Consider the following 15,783-nt stretch of genomic DNA (forward strand, 5'->3'; position numbering starts at 1 on the left):
AATATAATAGCATACATTTTTATTCATAGAAATTTTCTGTTAATATTTGGTGAACAATTTATTGATTCATGTTTATCTAATTTTTTTTATGATTTCTGATAGTGGTGAGCAGTTATGACAAAATTTGCCAAACAATTAGAGCATATTAAAATACACCCAAGGTTCTCTTTGTGTTTAATATGCCATTAGACAAGCCAAATTTCCAAACAGACACACAACTAAAATTTTAAGAAGATTTCAATACAACCTGATACTAGTTGAGAAGTTTCAAAAGAAAATATTTTGAGACGGTAAATTGCCCAGTCCACTACTTTATCACAAAAAGATACACTGCATAAAACTATTTAAAATGATTGATAGAAATACTTTCTTACCTGAGTTGGTTGAGGATCGCTATAGGTCATTATACCCATTTTGGATCTATCTACAGATCATCAAATCCCTTGTTATATATTTCTCTCTATTAATCAATCTTCAGATGTTTTTGTTTTTGTTGTTGTTGTTGTTGTTTTTACTTATTTAAGCAATTTCAATTTTTGGTTTCTAAATATTGAGAGCAAATCTGCTCAGAGAATTCATGCTAATGCTGCTATTTCCCAGCTCCCAGCACCCATCACGTGAGATGTGAGCAAAGGTTAGCTGGTACAAATAGCCCATCATGCAATTCAAACTATGCTCCCTACTCTCAGCTTCCAAAAATACAAGCAGGCGTAAGCACTGCACATGCACCACCAAGAACACATGCATGCCATGCATGCACATAACACATGCACTTACCAACTATGAGTTCATACACGTGATGATGGGATCTAAAGATCCCAGAAAAAGTTACTAAGAAAGAGCTTTCTGGGCAACCAATACAGAGAGATATAATGACTGTACTAAAACTCATTCATGTAGAAAGAAGAAGGCAGGGGTGGTTCTCATCCTTCATTCAAGGGTGGTTGATTTTTTGATATATTGGTTTTCTGCTTCTCAAGTCACAGAAGATAAGAAGCAGCACAAAAAAGGGGTTAAGGTGTGCTTAACAGCTGGCAAACTCAGAGCAATAGAAATGGCAATGACTTGTCAACCAGAAAGTCAAGGAAAAAAGCAGAAACAAGCTGGGCTCGGTGGCTCAGCCTGTAATCTCGTGCTTTGGGAGACTGAGGTGAGTGGATTGCCTGAGCCCGCGGGTTCGAGATCCGCCTGGGCAACTCGGCGAGACCTCATCTCTACAATATATCAAAAAATTAGCCAGGCGAGGTAGCACGCGCCTGTAGTTCCAGCTACTTGGAAGCTGAGGCAGAAGGATCGCCGGAGCCCAGCAGGTAGAGGCTGCGGTGGCCGGGAGCGGCCACTGCATTCCAGTTTGGGCGACAGAGTAAGACTCCAACTCAAAAAAAAAAAAAAGCAGAAACAAGAGGATACCCAAGAACTAAAAAAAGCAAAGCAGAGAGGAGCCATTTAACATATCAGCAGGCAGTCTTATAAGGAAAAATCTTATTTCAACAACAAAAGAGTTATTATCAGGACAATTTAAAAATACGATCAGTTTTTTATTCTCTTCAAGCAATCAGAGAATTGGTAAAAGATTTTTTCAAAATTCCCAAATAAAATGACCGTTGTTTGTTTACATTTTGAGATTTTTTTTAAAAAAGAGATACACTGCTGGGAACATGTCCTAACTAAATCTCCCCATGAAGCTGTAGGAACATTTCAGAGCACAAGGCCCTGAGAATAGATTTTGAGTAAACTGGCTGCCAAGGACTTCAGCAGACAGACACAGTAGCACCGCGGGAATGACTTGAGGCTATCTTATCAGCCTGACTGAGAGTTAAGGTCAGAGGCGTTCTGGAATGCTTTCCATATTACGCGCGTAAACAAAGCTTCTGTCAGACACATAGATTCACACTCTCTCCTTCTGGACCCATGACCCCTTCTTGGCTTGATTCTACTGCCTGCAGTCTGGGACCAGTTAGTCAGCAAGGAAAATTAAGCACAGATAATCCACAAGGCAGATTATCCACTCATGAGTAGGAGACAGATGAATAAATTTATAAAATATTCCTGACAATGGTACTGGTTTGCAAAACTTCAATGCTGCAAATTTGAAATCAAGTATTCACTCTATTATTTACAAGTTAAATAATCCTTGAGATTTCAAGAAATAAAAAGCAGGGCCTATTAAATTATCTGCCAGCAATAAATGTGCTAATTATGCTTGAAAAATTAACTATACAAGTCAAAGTTTTTAAAATATGTAACTTTATTTAAGCCTCTTCAGAAAACTAAGAAAAATTCAAAGAATATAAGACATGGTGGCTCACACCTATAATCCCAGCACTTTGGGAGGCCAGGGCGAGAGGATTGCCTGAGTCCAGGGGTTCAAGACCAGCCTGGGCAAATTGGCGAGACCTCATCTCTACAATAAATCAAAATATTAGCTGGGTCTGGTGGCACATTCCTGTAATTCCAGCTACTTGGAAGGCTGAGGTGGAAGGATCACCTGAACCCAGCAGGTCGAGGTTGCGGTGGCCAGGAGTGTGCCATTGCCCTCCAGCCTGTGTAACAGAGTGAGACTCCAACTCAGAAAGAAAAAAAAAAGAAAGTATAAACAGAACTGATATTCACGAGTGCAACCAAACTGGTTATGAGAATTCTGAAACAGTTTTTTAAGGATTAATAAACAGCTGCTGTCCCAAGTCCTCCTCTTCTCACCTGCTTGATCTTTCTACCTCCTGATGCAGAGGGGTGTGTGTGTGTTTGTGTATGTGTGTGTGTGTGTGTGTGTGTGTGTGTGTGTGTGTGTGTGTGTGTGTGTATTGGCATTGGGGTACCCACTGGAACTACCTCAAAACTTTGGCTGTAACCTTCAGTCAAAGAACCTGTTCTAATTGTTTGGGATCCATGCCTTACCTGCTGTAAAGTATTTTAGAAATGACCCCACAGTATGAAAGACTAGCCTTATGGGAGAGTTAAAAGTCGCATGGGAATATTTTTCAAATCTTGGGCTCTGATAACTCTTGCTTGATCCCTAGCTCTTTTTCCCAAACAGCTATAAAATCCTAAACATTTCACATATACTTGAGTTTAGTCATCTGTAAAATGTGAAAAATAAATGCACTTATTTTTCAAACCAGTGGCAGCTAAAACACGTCCTCAATTCTGGCACACATAATGATTCAATAAAAGTTGACACAGTCTTTATATGCTGGCTATAAGAAGTATTACTTGTTATTGTAATAGGAGGTACACACAACTCAAGTGGTTTCATATTACCTGCTTTCTTTTACTTTGTGCTTTGCCAATGTTCTCTGAAGTGCAAGGTTCAGCCGTTCAAACTGAAAGTTGAAAAGGAAATGTTTTAGACTTGTCCTAAGTAATAATTTATTTGAAAATATATCTTTAAAGAATTCATCCTGAAGATTTTTTATGAAGAAGCAGAAACATTATTATTTGAATAAGTGTTGTGAATTTACACTTTGGAAACTGGGACTGATTTTTCTATGAGTTTTTCAAACTCGAGAAGAAACAGTGAGTTCAGGCTAACTTGAGTTAGGATGTGTGTTATGGGCCACAGGCTTAGCCTTTGGCTGTGGTCTCACTGACACTCACAAAACATTCAAGCTGGGTTTGAATCCAAATTTAAGACTCCAGTTCAGTAATGTCAGGTCTCCTGTGATATAGGAATCCATGGACACCACTTCCTCTTAGTCAGGAAATCCCCTTGGATGGACTGTCAATAGTTCCATCTCAGCATGGCCCAAGGCAAGCAAATTCCTGATCCTTTCACACACTCCACACCTAGTCACCCCAGTGCCTTTTTGCCTTTAACTATATGTTCATATTTATGTATCCTATCTTCTAGTCTATTCCTCTTTTTCTCTCTCAGATCCAATTTGTCCCCAAAGTCAGCTGATCATTTATTTGAAATGAGTCTTGAGTTTACCTTAACTTAAACTGATTTCCTTTTTTGAACCAGCAATCATCACCAAGTATTTATGGTTTTACCTTCTTTTCATGATTTGTGAGTATTTCATGAGTTTCCCTGTTTTGCAAGATATTTGTATGTAAGCCGTTAGACTTCATTAATTCTTGTGGACTAGCTATTAATTTCTCTTGCTGGGCATGGTGGCTCAAGCCTGTAATCCCAGCACTTTGGAAGGCCAAGGTGAGAGGATTGCCTGAATCCAGGGGCTCAAGACCAGCCTGGGCAACTCGGTGAGACTTCGTCTCAACAATAAATCAAAATATTAGTCTCATGTGGAGGTGTGCACCTGTAGTTCCAGCTACTTGGAAGCCTGAGGCAGATGGATCAACTGAGCCTAGCAGGTTGAGGTTGTGGTGGTCATGAGTGTGCCACTGTACTTCAGTCTGGGGGACAGAGTGAGACTCCGACTCAAAAAAAAAAAATTCTCTTAACAGCTGATTGTCTTTAACTGATAAGCGGGTAGTATGGCATTGATAAGCAATATAGTCCATTTTTTATATTCCATATAAAAATCATATGTATCTATGTGTATATATAAAACCATTGATTCTTTCTATAGTTTGCCCAGAGGACAGGGAATAATTTTTTTTTGGCTATGTTCCAAGTTGAAAAATTCCTTTTTCCTTAAGAACTATTTATAGCTCTTGTAGAGTTTTCACCAGTCAAGTGAGGCAGTGGAGTAAAACAAAATACAAGATTCTGTTTCAACAAGAGTTACGAAAAAGATTTTCAGTTTTAAAAGTATATATAAAGCTTAGAGAGGAAATGTAAAAGTTATTGAAAGAAAATGCAATAGCTGAAAAAAAAAAGAAATTTTACATTTACAAAGCAGAACAATTTTTCTGGCTATTTAGACAGAGAGAAGAAGGGTACATCTGCCATAGAATGAGACAAAGACTAACAGGAGGCATACCCAGAGGGCAGTTTCTGCCCAGGTCCTGGTGGGCTCTACAAGGACAAAGGACAGGAGGCCCGGCGGGAGGAGACATGTTTCAGGAAGGAAAAGATGAGCATACTTCTTAGCAGTCTTGCACTTCAAGGAAACAGGACAGTAACATTAAAGTGACGAGGTTGTAAAGGAAGTAGACCAGTCAGAGTGCTTAATAAATCATTCTGGCATTATTAATAACAGTGGATTCAATGTGGACACAACTTCATGAAAGTGTGGGTGACTGTGAGTTCTTCCTGAAACATACATTCGTGTGGGAAAATGGATCATCTGTGAAATGAGGGTTGCTACCTTGTACATGAGCTCTCAATTTGCCTTCACAGCATTTGCAACCCAACTTTTAAAATTTTTTATTGGTTTCCTCCACTAGAATAGAAGCTCTAAGAAAGCAGAGAATGTCTGTTCTGTTTACTCCTGTATGTCCAGAACCTATAACAGTCTCTCCCGGCAGGAGATGTTCAATATATGTTCATTGAATTAATGAATAAATGAATGATGTTCCACCTGTCAGCTACTCAAGGTCTTGAAGGCTTAATTTTTAAAATTGCATCCATCAAGTGACAGAGCCTAGTACAGAGGCGCTATGCTCTTAGCTTGCTTACGCACAAATTTAGGTTGTTTCCAATGTACCCTGATTTGAATTACATTTGTTATATATTAATTGCTGCTCTGACTAGGAACTTTTGATGGTCCACGAGGAAAGAAAATCCAACCAGTTCTGCTACTGCAGAATGTTTCTTCCTCTCCAGTGTTACAGGAAATATCATTCTCTTCTTGACCTTTCTGATGAAGTAATCAGGTATACGATTTTACTCTTTCAAGAGTCTTTGTTTCATTTCCTTCCCATCAGAAATAGATTTTTCTGGTCTTTTCCTCCTAATATATATACTATCATTGTCAGAGGGGAGGAGAAATGGTCCTTCTCAGTGCTAGGACTGCAGGAGCAAATCTGGCTTTCCAGATATACATTTTGAAGTAGAACTTATTTTCCTAAAGAAAAGAAGCACTGAAGACCTAGTGAAACATTAGTAGCATGATTAAGTCATATTATGGGTTAATAGACTTTTGTGGAATCCTACCTTCATCTTATACCATTGCTTCTTTGGAAAACTGTTGGAAGTGCAAGACAAACCCACAAGGGACAAAACTTACAAGTTTTCTAGGCAAAACTTTTATTGGTAAAGGTTGCCAGTGCATAGAGTTTCCTACCTTGATGATGTACAAGAGGTGACCTCCCCCAAAAGCAGGAACCTATTTATTAAAAAATGGTGTACTGATTCTTAAATGTTTAAACTTGGTTCACCTTCAAAGCATTCTCTGTTTTATGCAATATGCCTATCCAGATGATTTTTCCATTGCTCAGTTTTTGAACTCATTCATTTTTATGCCTTTTAGTCTTTTGCTGTTGTTTCATCTCTTCCACATCAGCAAAATGCTTCCTTCCCTTTGAGGCCTTTTCTCATATAAGGAAACAAAAATGAAAGTTGCTCAGGGTGACTTAAGCACAGGCTTCATGCCGTTTTTGGTCAAAACACCCATCTCAGTGTGGGCAGGTGTATTGTCCATGGTGGAAGAGCCAGTCACCTATTTGCCACAACTTGGCATGTTTCTTCCATAAATCATGACACTACCTTCTCAAAATTTCCAGATAAAAACTTTGTTTGATCCAGAGGAACAAATTCTGAGCGTATTACAAGGGTTCTGCCCTCTCAAAGATAATTCTGTTTCTTTTCTTTTTTCTTTTTTTTTGGTGGGAGGAGTGTTGCCCCTTGTGCTTCCTGTGATACACTATGGGCTCAGATCCTGAGATGATGCAAGTCTACAATCAATTCATAGGCAGGACTCAACTTTAAGTGGGTCCTGTCACACACAGCTAGCCTCAGGGCCTCATAAGATAAAGTCAATCAATCAACCACTGCAGGACTGCTCCATAACCCAGGAATTCTACATATTAATTTTTAGTTTGGAATTTCAGAACTAAATCCAGTATTACCTTCCAAACTCATTTCTTAAAATTCAGTATATGTAAACATTATGTAGTAGTCTTCTGTAGATCTTTTGGTTGACCAGCACTAAAACTCCTTTATATTTGGGAAAGCCTCCATTTTGAATTTTGGAAGAAGGTTTTCTTATATCTCTAATCCTTGGATCCTTAAGTATTGTGGATCATGGAATTTCTGATTCACAGAGAGGGCACCTATAAATATTTTCCTCAAAGTAAATATTTGTTATTGCTCTCAAGTTTGTTTACCTTGACTGAACAGTTATCTTTTGGCTTGATAAAGAATAGGTATGTATTAAATTGTTAAAACAAGTAAAGCACTTTTGTCATGAATATATAATATATGAATACTTCAGGAATAACTGTTATCATTGCAATATTACTAGGAACACTCTGAATTTTGATAGAGGGATTTTCATTGGTATGGTTGATGGATAAGTCACCTTTCCATTGTTTAACTTTTCAATGTTTTTCTAGACCAAGAATATTTTCATTCATAAGCTAAATTGTGAAGCTGTTTATTTTCTTCTTCCTGCAACCCAATATCACACATCTGCAGACCTCATGATTCTCTTCAGATCCTCTGACTCTCACTAGGTATTTGATTTGGGGTAATACCATTTATGTAAGCATATTCAATTCAATTGATTCAATTCAGAAAGTGACTTCTAATTGACTACAACTGTGGCTAATATATTACTAAGAGCTCCTTAAAGACACTGTGTTTGAGGAACTTACACAATTATTGGGGAGGAATATCCATGAAAAAGAGCAAACAATATTACAGTAGAAAGAGCAACGGATTATGTTTGAGTAACAATATTACTCAAACAATATTAGAGTAGAAAAAGCAACTTATGACTACAATGCAGAAAGTTTTCCATTTCTCCAATTCTTTTCTACTTTAAGTAAGTGACCTAAATGTATGTTTCTTGATTTCTTTAAATAGAAATGAAAGGTTTACCTTAGATGATAAAGACCTTTTTAAGCTCTAATATTCCACTGCTCTGGAATTACATCTCACATGTTAAATTTGCTAGGATAATAAATTTTAATACTTGCCTCCTCCCTATCAAAAACATAATTGGCACACTAAATCTGATGATCTAAAACAAAAACCATGATGTCAAATGCTATTTGAGTCCTCCCATTGGATTATTGATAAAACTGAAACTAAATAGTAGTCTAAATATTAACTCTGTAAACAAAGAATAAACCTTAACAAAGGATCAGAAAGAAACAACAGCAGGTATCTATGAAAGATAAGTAGATGTTGACATTTGGTGAAGTAATCTAGATAGATGACTACACAATTCAAATGTATCCAACCTTGGAACATTTACTGTCTTAAGACAAAAGGCTTCAGTTGAAGATGGGTTCTAGTCACTAATGCCCAACATACCTCTTCCATCTCCTATAACCTTGCCTTCTCTGCTACATGACACTGTAGTCAAATTTTGATTATTCTTATAAGCTCATGAACAAAGTAGACTATTCTAAAGTAAAAATGTATACATAATTTAAAGTTGGTATTGCATCCTAGTCTTTCAGAATACCTTACTAAGGAAAAAGGAAGGATGGCTCACAAAACCCTGTATTACCTGTCAAGATTGAGAGAAGGCAAACAGCCCTGAAACTTCTCCCCTGACAGAAAGAGTTTGAAAGTCTCTCAGATTCTCTAGCTGAGCCAACTCTTGAAAGTCTTTTCCTGTCAGAGTAAGTCTGTAAAGACCGAGAGGTGGCTGCTTATTCAAATGTGCAGCTACCAGTGCAAAGCTGTAAGGAACGGGAAAAATCAGGGAAATATGACACAGTAACAACAAGAACAACAACAAAATAAATATCCCTACATATTTAACAAGTACTTTACTTGTTTTAGCAATTTAATCAGGAAAGTATGACACAATGACAATAACAAGAACAAAAAAATAAATATCCAGTATCTAATCCTAAAAAAAAAAATGAATAACAATGAATTGCCTGAAAAAAATTCAAAATATAGAAACCCAGTGATCTCTAAGAGAACACAGATAGCCAACAAAATAAAATCAGGAGAACAAACAAAATGAGAATATCAACAAAGAGATAAGCACAAAAAAGAATCAAACAAAAATTCTGGAAGAGAAGAATAACTGAACTGAAAAATTCAACAGACTTGCTTGAGCAGAAGAATCAGCAAACTCAAAGACAGGTTATTTGAAATTATTCAGTCAGAGGATCAAAAAAAGATAGGAATGAAAAAATGAAGAAAGCCTGTGGGATATTTGGGACAGCAACAAGTAAACCAGAAAACAATTCAACTCTCTTCTTTCTCTGTCATTCCAGCCTGGATTGTTTACAGCAGTAATAACCCAGTACATTATTTCTTGTACATTAAAAGCTGTGTGTCTTCAGTCAAATGTGACTTCAGTCAAATCTTTTACCTCCCTAGCACTTCCTGGGAGTGAAACAAGATTTTCTCTAAAATTCTTTTCAGTTCTGAAAGTCAGGGAGTCTGTGGTTCTTCAGTTCTTTTCACACAGTAGATTGGTGTTGAGTCAATTAAAAATTATTAACATATTATGATAGTGGATGTCTGATTAAATAAATGTTCAACCAAATTCATAGATTGAATAGATTTATATAAAACTGCAAAAACTGACAGAGGGAGGAAGACATGATGAGGACTTTCAACTGCTCTTCTCTTTAGTCCTGAAGAGGGAGAGGAATTCGCTACATGTCCCCTCTCCTCCTAAGATATATGACTTATTTAGGTATATACTTTGTTGACAGAATTTTTTAAAGGTGAATTGATAGAAGGTGTTCCAGATCCATAATGACACATACGTGGCTCACAAACCTATATGAAGAAACAGTCGAGCTAACAACACTTAAGTATGGGCAATCACAGGTTCATGCTGACCAATCTAAGTGAGTAAGTCAAGACCAGCTTGCACAGAGACTTGAGAATCAGAGCCAGCAGCCAGGGGAGATTTTTACACTGAACACTTGTAGGAGATATATTATGCTCTTTGGAATTAAGAGAGAAAATTCCAGCAGAAAATAAGTTATTCTTTGAAGAATTTAATTTAAAAATAACAGCTAACAACTCCTGATAACATATGGTATGACAAGAGCTATGGATAGCTTCACTTAAGACTCATTAAAACTCTAGAAAGTAGGTACTATTATTATTTCCATTGCATAACTAAGGAAGCTGAGGCTAAAAGGGGTTAAGCCAATTGCTCAAAGTCATAAAATTTGTCAGAGTGAAGGATCCTTTTGAAAAGAATTCAAGTCATTAAACATTTTAAGATTAGACACAATTTAAGGGCATGATTGCTTTAAAAGAAGGTTTTTATATGTTTCAAGGAAATATTCTACATTTATTATAGCCTTGAGTGTGAGAAAGCAAATGTTTAAATTATCCTTAGAAAAACATTCTTTTACAATTTCAAAATATTCAAATCTCTTAGGGGCAAGCACTTACCTCTGGGAAAATCAGTTTGCAAATGCTCTCTGCCAAGGTGTGAAGATAGACTCGGCTCCGACTGGTCTTTCTTTGAGGAAGACTTTCTTGTACATTTTTCTCAGGGATGTCCTGACAGATGGGTAGAGCTGCTTTGCAGCTCTCTGAGCTTCCTGCTACCTCCTCTGTACATTCTTTGGGGACCTGACCTGGTGCCAGTAAGGAGAAAGGACACTCCCCTGTGATCTTGAGGTCCTTGAGCTTTGTACAGAACATGGTGTTGATGTCTCTCACCCTGCTCTGATTGTGTCCTGATGAGCTGTTGTTCTTATGTGGAACCAACAAACAGAAGACACTATCAATTCAAGGACACTGGTATCCAGGATATCTATGGGCAGCAAAAAGTCAGAACAGAAAGAGGAATGAGTTTATACACTGAGGAAAACAGAAAAACACAAGTGTGGAAAAGCCTAGACTATACAGTCTCATGTCATCTCTTGTCATTTTCAAGAAAAAAAAATTCTACTGGAAATGCCAATTATGAAATGAGCAGAACATGTTGTAAAGACCTATATTTAATCCATATGCATTCAATATACTAGTAAAATACTTGCTTTTAATATTTTAATACTTTCAGAATAAAATATATTTTCCCAAAATGTATTTAGCAGGAACTACTGATTTTTTTATAACCCATTTGGTCAAGTTTGATTCCACAAGAGTGGAACACCATGGTTTTATGAGAGAGACTAAGTCCAAATCTATGTTTTATTAATTTTAGTATTACTACATTCTCATAATGCTGACGTTTATGACAAAATCAGAATAGCAAAACCAATGGCTTCCAAAAATATATAAAGGAAAATAATATATATAATGGTACCCAAGTAATGAGTTCAGATTTAAAATACTGAATTTTAGCTGAAAAAAAGTTCAATGAAAATGATTATTGTAAGAGAATATTTTTATTTCTGTAAATAATAATTTTAAAGTATTAGCATCAAAATGAACAAAAAATGTTTAAAGAACTCTTGATCCCTAAGAATATACCATGGGGTTTTCAGGGGTCTTAGGATCCAAATACAGATAACACTCGAGTAAATCAAGTATGCCTCTCTTCCCACTCAAATTATATGCACTATCATTCCAACATATTTTCCCTTGTTTTTTATTTTTATTAATGTTGTAGCTCCAAATTCTCCCACAACTCATTTATCATTAGCTACTGTATTTATCACTAGAACTATCTAGTTATGAATTCAGCTCATCAACAATACTAATGATCTTGATGAACTGAGTCCACCAGCTGTTTCCTACTCTTGGAAAATAAAAAGCATCAAAGGAAAAAAATTGGGAAACAAATTATATTTAATAATCCCCTACCAAGTGCCTGACTTGGTGCTGGGAATTCTATATTTACAATGAACCCTCATAGCAATCATATGACACAGGTTTTATTATCCCCATTGGGCCAGAGGCTCAAAAGTTTAGGTCACTTTCACTTGAAATGCTAAATAATGACAGAGCTAGCATTCAAATATAGATCCTTCTTACTCTGGAAACAATGGTTTTTTCTTTTTCTTTTTCTTTTTCTCCAAGCTAAACCAGTTTCTACATAAGCAAGCTTAGTTTATAAACTAAGATTAGTTTATCTTGAAAATAAGGCTTACGAGTTTATATTCAAATTCAGTCAAGAACATCATTTTTCTTCTCATGGTTGCAATTATCTGAATTATCCAAGATACTTCCTTACATTTTAATCATTAGAACTGTAGTTCAATTACTATTTTTTAATTTTTCATGCTCCTCAATGCCCTTAATATTTTCTTGGTATGTATAGGCAACATTCTATAAATTGTCACAGGCAAGTAATCTAATAAGTTTAGAACAATGGACAATTCATTTTCTGGACTGACACAAATAAGAAAACATCTGACACCTTTTGAGGCGTCAGGAGATATTAGGTATAGGTGAAGATTATGAATGCTGACAGGCTAGAAGAAACTGCCAATATCTCTGTTACCTAAAGTTATTTCCAAAATCTGTGAGCATATTTAATTTATGAATCTTCAAGAAGGCAAAAGGAAAATCCTACATATTCATGATCAGAAAACATTCTGCCAGAAGAGAATGGGAGCTGTCTATCTCAATAATCTACTGAAGTGGTCCAAAGGTAATATGGTGATAGGAATGGTTACTTGGATTATAAAAGATCTACAAATTCAAGGATTTCACCCATGTTTGTTTTAGGAATTAATGTAACAAATATTGGTTTCTCTATCTTCACTGTGTCTCAACATAATCCTATTATTGTTTACAAATGTCTGTGATGATTTATGGTTGAATCAGTGATCAGTACTAAACCTCTTCTATAAAGCGCCTGAGAAAAGATACCATCAGCTTTATGGTTTACATGGTCTCTACTGCAACTTCTCAACCCTCCATTGCAGTGTGAGAACAGTCACAGGTAACATGAAAACAAACAGCATAGATGTGTTCCAATACAACCTTATTAGAAAAACAGACTGTGAATGTAGCTGTAGTTTGCTGACCCTGGTTGTCAAAAGCTGAATAAATTAACTAAAGCATTTTAACTCAAATATTATTTTGACAATGGAGGCAGAGTTATTTTTTCATCTTTTCTATCCTCTACAAAAATAGCATGCTATGTGGATCTAGTTTTTATACAATGTGAAAGTAATCAAAGAAAGTATAGTAAATAGTAGTAAATATTTATTTAAAAAATTCTATTCCACATTAATTTTTAGGAAGAAGAGCTGTACAAGCTGAATGCCACTATTTTCATCAAAATACAAGCCGGGTTCGGTGGCTCAGCCTATAATCCCGTGCCTTTGGGAGGCTGAGGTGAATGAATTGCCTGAGCCCGTGGATTCGAGACCCACCTGGGCAACTTGGCGAGACCTCATTGCTACAATAAATCAAAAATTAGCCGAGCGTGGTAGTGCACGCCTGTAGTTCCAGCTACTTGGAAGGCTGAGGCGGAAGGATTGCCAGAGCCCAGCAGGTCGAGGCTGCAGTGGCCGGGAGCAGGCACTGCCCTCCAGCCTGGGCGACTGAGTGAGACTCTAACTCAAAAAAAATAAAAATAAAAATAAAAATAAATAAAAAACAAAATATAACTACAATAACTAGCAGAAGAGTGTAGTCTCTCCTCAAAAAGAAAAGCAATTAAAAAATAAAAGATTATTAGTTGGATCTGATGAAGACATACTGCTTCCAAAAATAAGTTATTCAGATACATATTAGAATTTTAGTCTTGGAATTAGAAGTCTGACATAATATAGTTTATGATAAATTCTTCCATTAAACTTGATGTTCTCATTCATACTAGATTTCAACTCTGATGCACAAACCCAGTGTTTTAACTCTCCTCTTCCTATTCAATCTGGCTGAAGTTGAATACAACAGACCAGGCAACCTTCCTTGAAATTCTTCTCCTGTATTGCATAGCACTATAATTTCCAGAAAATGTGCCTAACACTGTTTTTTTATTAAAGTAAAAACAGTAACAGGAAACAAGTTGTGCTTACTTCAAGATCAGTTAAGTGTTTAGTCTCATTAAATCACATATGTATAAACAAACTAATTAGCATTCTTCATCTGTTCAACTAATAAAATTACATCACAAAGCAGATGCACACAATGCTGATGCCCTGGAAACCTATGTTTGTCTTGCTTTTGCCTGCCAGGAATACAAAATATGTTCTTCAACTAAACTAGTAATGATAGTTATGGGTAATGCTAGCAGTAACTTCAGAAATGGTTTGGTCAGTGGATGAATTCAGTACATATCTGGTTGTAGGAATGGTAGTAATATGGTGAGGGAAAAACGAATAAATTAAAATAATAAATTTGGTGACAGGCCTTGGCAAGCAGTGGGGTAATATATTCTCAGAAACTTGAAGAGGCCCTTGTCATTCCAAAAGTTGATGATTAAACAGACTCCAAATACATTCAATACTCTCTCCATTTAACTGGTGAGTGATTAACTTAGCTGTGGCGAGAATAATGGACCAGCTACTGGCCTTGTATTAATAACCAGGACAGATTATTGTTCAGGGAAGGAAACTCTCCATCATTTAAACTCTATGATTTAATTAAGCATAAACACCTTGTTTACTTCATGTGACAAGGTCATGTAGACCTGAGGAAAACACCTCTTGGGCATTCTCAGACACAGAAAGCCTCTTGTACAATAGCAGATCTTAAAAAGTAGGTCTCAAAGTTAGAAATGGTGGAAAGAGACAAGCCTAAGAATTACGTCTGCATAGTAAAAGCAAATATCTATATCTGGCGTCTACTATCAGACCTAGGACCTTGACATGCCAATATATATGATTAAAGATATAGTGAAGCTTTAAGATCAAATTTGAAAGTCCAGCTTTTTAAGAGTAGCCTGAAAGAGGAGCATTTAAAAAAATGTTTTGGTAAGGATACATTCTGCATACTTCAGTAAATATGGTAACAAATATTTCCATAAACTAAGGAAAATAGCCAAATTTTCAGGTAGACTGAAAACCTAGAAAGTTTTCCTTCCTCAAAATTAAAACAAACTACTAAATAAAATCCCATGCATCCGTCTTTAAAAATGTTTTTCTCTTCACTTTGCAGTAGGAAAAGTTTAGACAGCTTTCCCTATGATATACTGGGAGAGCAGAACTAAGTAGTAGAAAAACTGGTGAGCATGTTCAAATCTCTCCAATAGAGTTTAAAAAAGGCAAACAAATCTCAGATTCCTTCATCCCATCATTCCTCCCCAGCACTACCATTAGCTCTGTTTTGTCACACTTCTTCAAAGGTCAGACCTTATGGGCCAGGTTCATTTCCTTATATCATTTTGTTCCTAAATCTGCAACTATCTGTCTTTTGCCTAAAGTATGGTACTGAAACTTCCTCGTTCAATTCAATGATGTCCAAAAGTCAAAGCTCAATAAATGTATTGGCTTTTAATACTTAAATTCTCCATTCATTTGCATTTTCTCTTCCATAAACTCAATCCCTATAGATTATGCGATATTCCTGGATTGGTTTCTACTTCATTCATTCATTCACTTGTTCAGTTTTCAATCTACTTAACAAATAGTTATGAATGCCCTGCTCTCTGCCAGGCATTATTCTAGACACAGGGCAGAGTGATATACAAGTTCCTGGTCTTACAGAGCTTACAATCTAGAAGGTAAACTATTTCTGACACGTCAGTTTTAAGTATGGCATGTGTTTAAAAAGGAGAGGTTCGTAGTGTTCTAGAAGTGCAAATCAGGGACCCAAACCTAGTCCCATGAGAGATAGCTGAGTCAGGTTAAGAGAGTTCTACAAAGAACTGGACATTTGGAAGCCAAATCAGAGCTCGTCATGTTCTAGGAACCAGAACAATTCCAGTGTAGCTAGTA

At 36.4% G+C, this 15,783-nt stretch overlaps 1 protein-coding gene across 2 annotated transcripts in view; it reads right to left on the reverse strand.

Moving 5' to 3' along the window:
• Nucleotides 1–15,783, reverse strand: part of GUCY1A3 (guanylate cyclase 1 soluble subunit alpha) — a 65,888-nt gene that overhangs the window by 23,294 nt on the left and 26,811 nt on the right. For both annotated transcript variants that reach the window (XM_008051950.2, XM_008051951.1), the window contains exons 2-3: nt 10,394–10,760; nt 3,262–3,323 (exon numbers count right to left, since the gene is read on the reverse strand). In XM_008051950.2, coding sequence (XP_008050141.1) covers nt 3,262–3,323; nt 10,394–10,648 — 317 coding nt within the window. In that variant the 5' untranslated portion in view covers nt 10,649–10,760. The remainder of the gene's footprint in view (nt 1–3,261; nt 3,324–10,393; nt 10,761–15,783) is intronic.

This window comes from Carlito syrichta, unplaced genomic scaffold, assembly GCF_000164805.1.
Source record: "Carlito syrichta isolate Samal-C Ts95f unplaced genomic scaffold, Tarsius_syrichta-2.0.1 Scaffold246956, whole genome shotgun sequence".
Classification (NCBI taxonomy): domain Eukaryota; kingdom Metazoa; phylum Chordata; class Mammalia; order Primates; family Tarsiidae; genus Carlito; species Carlito syrichta.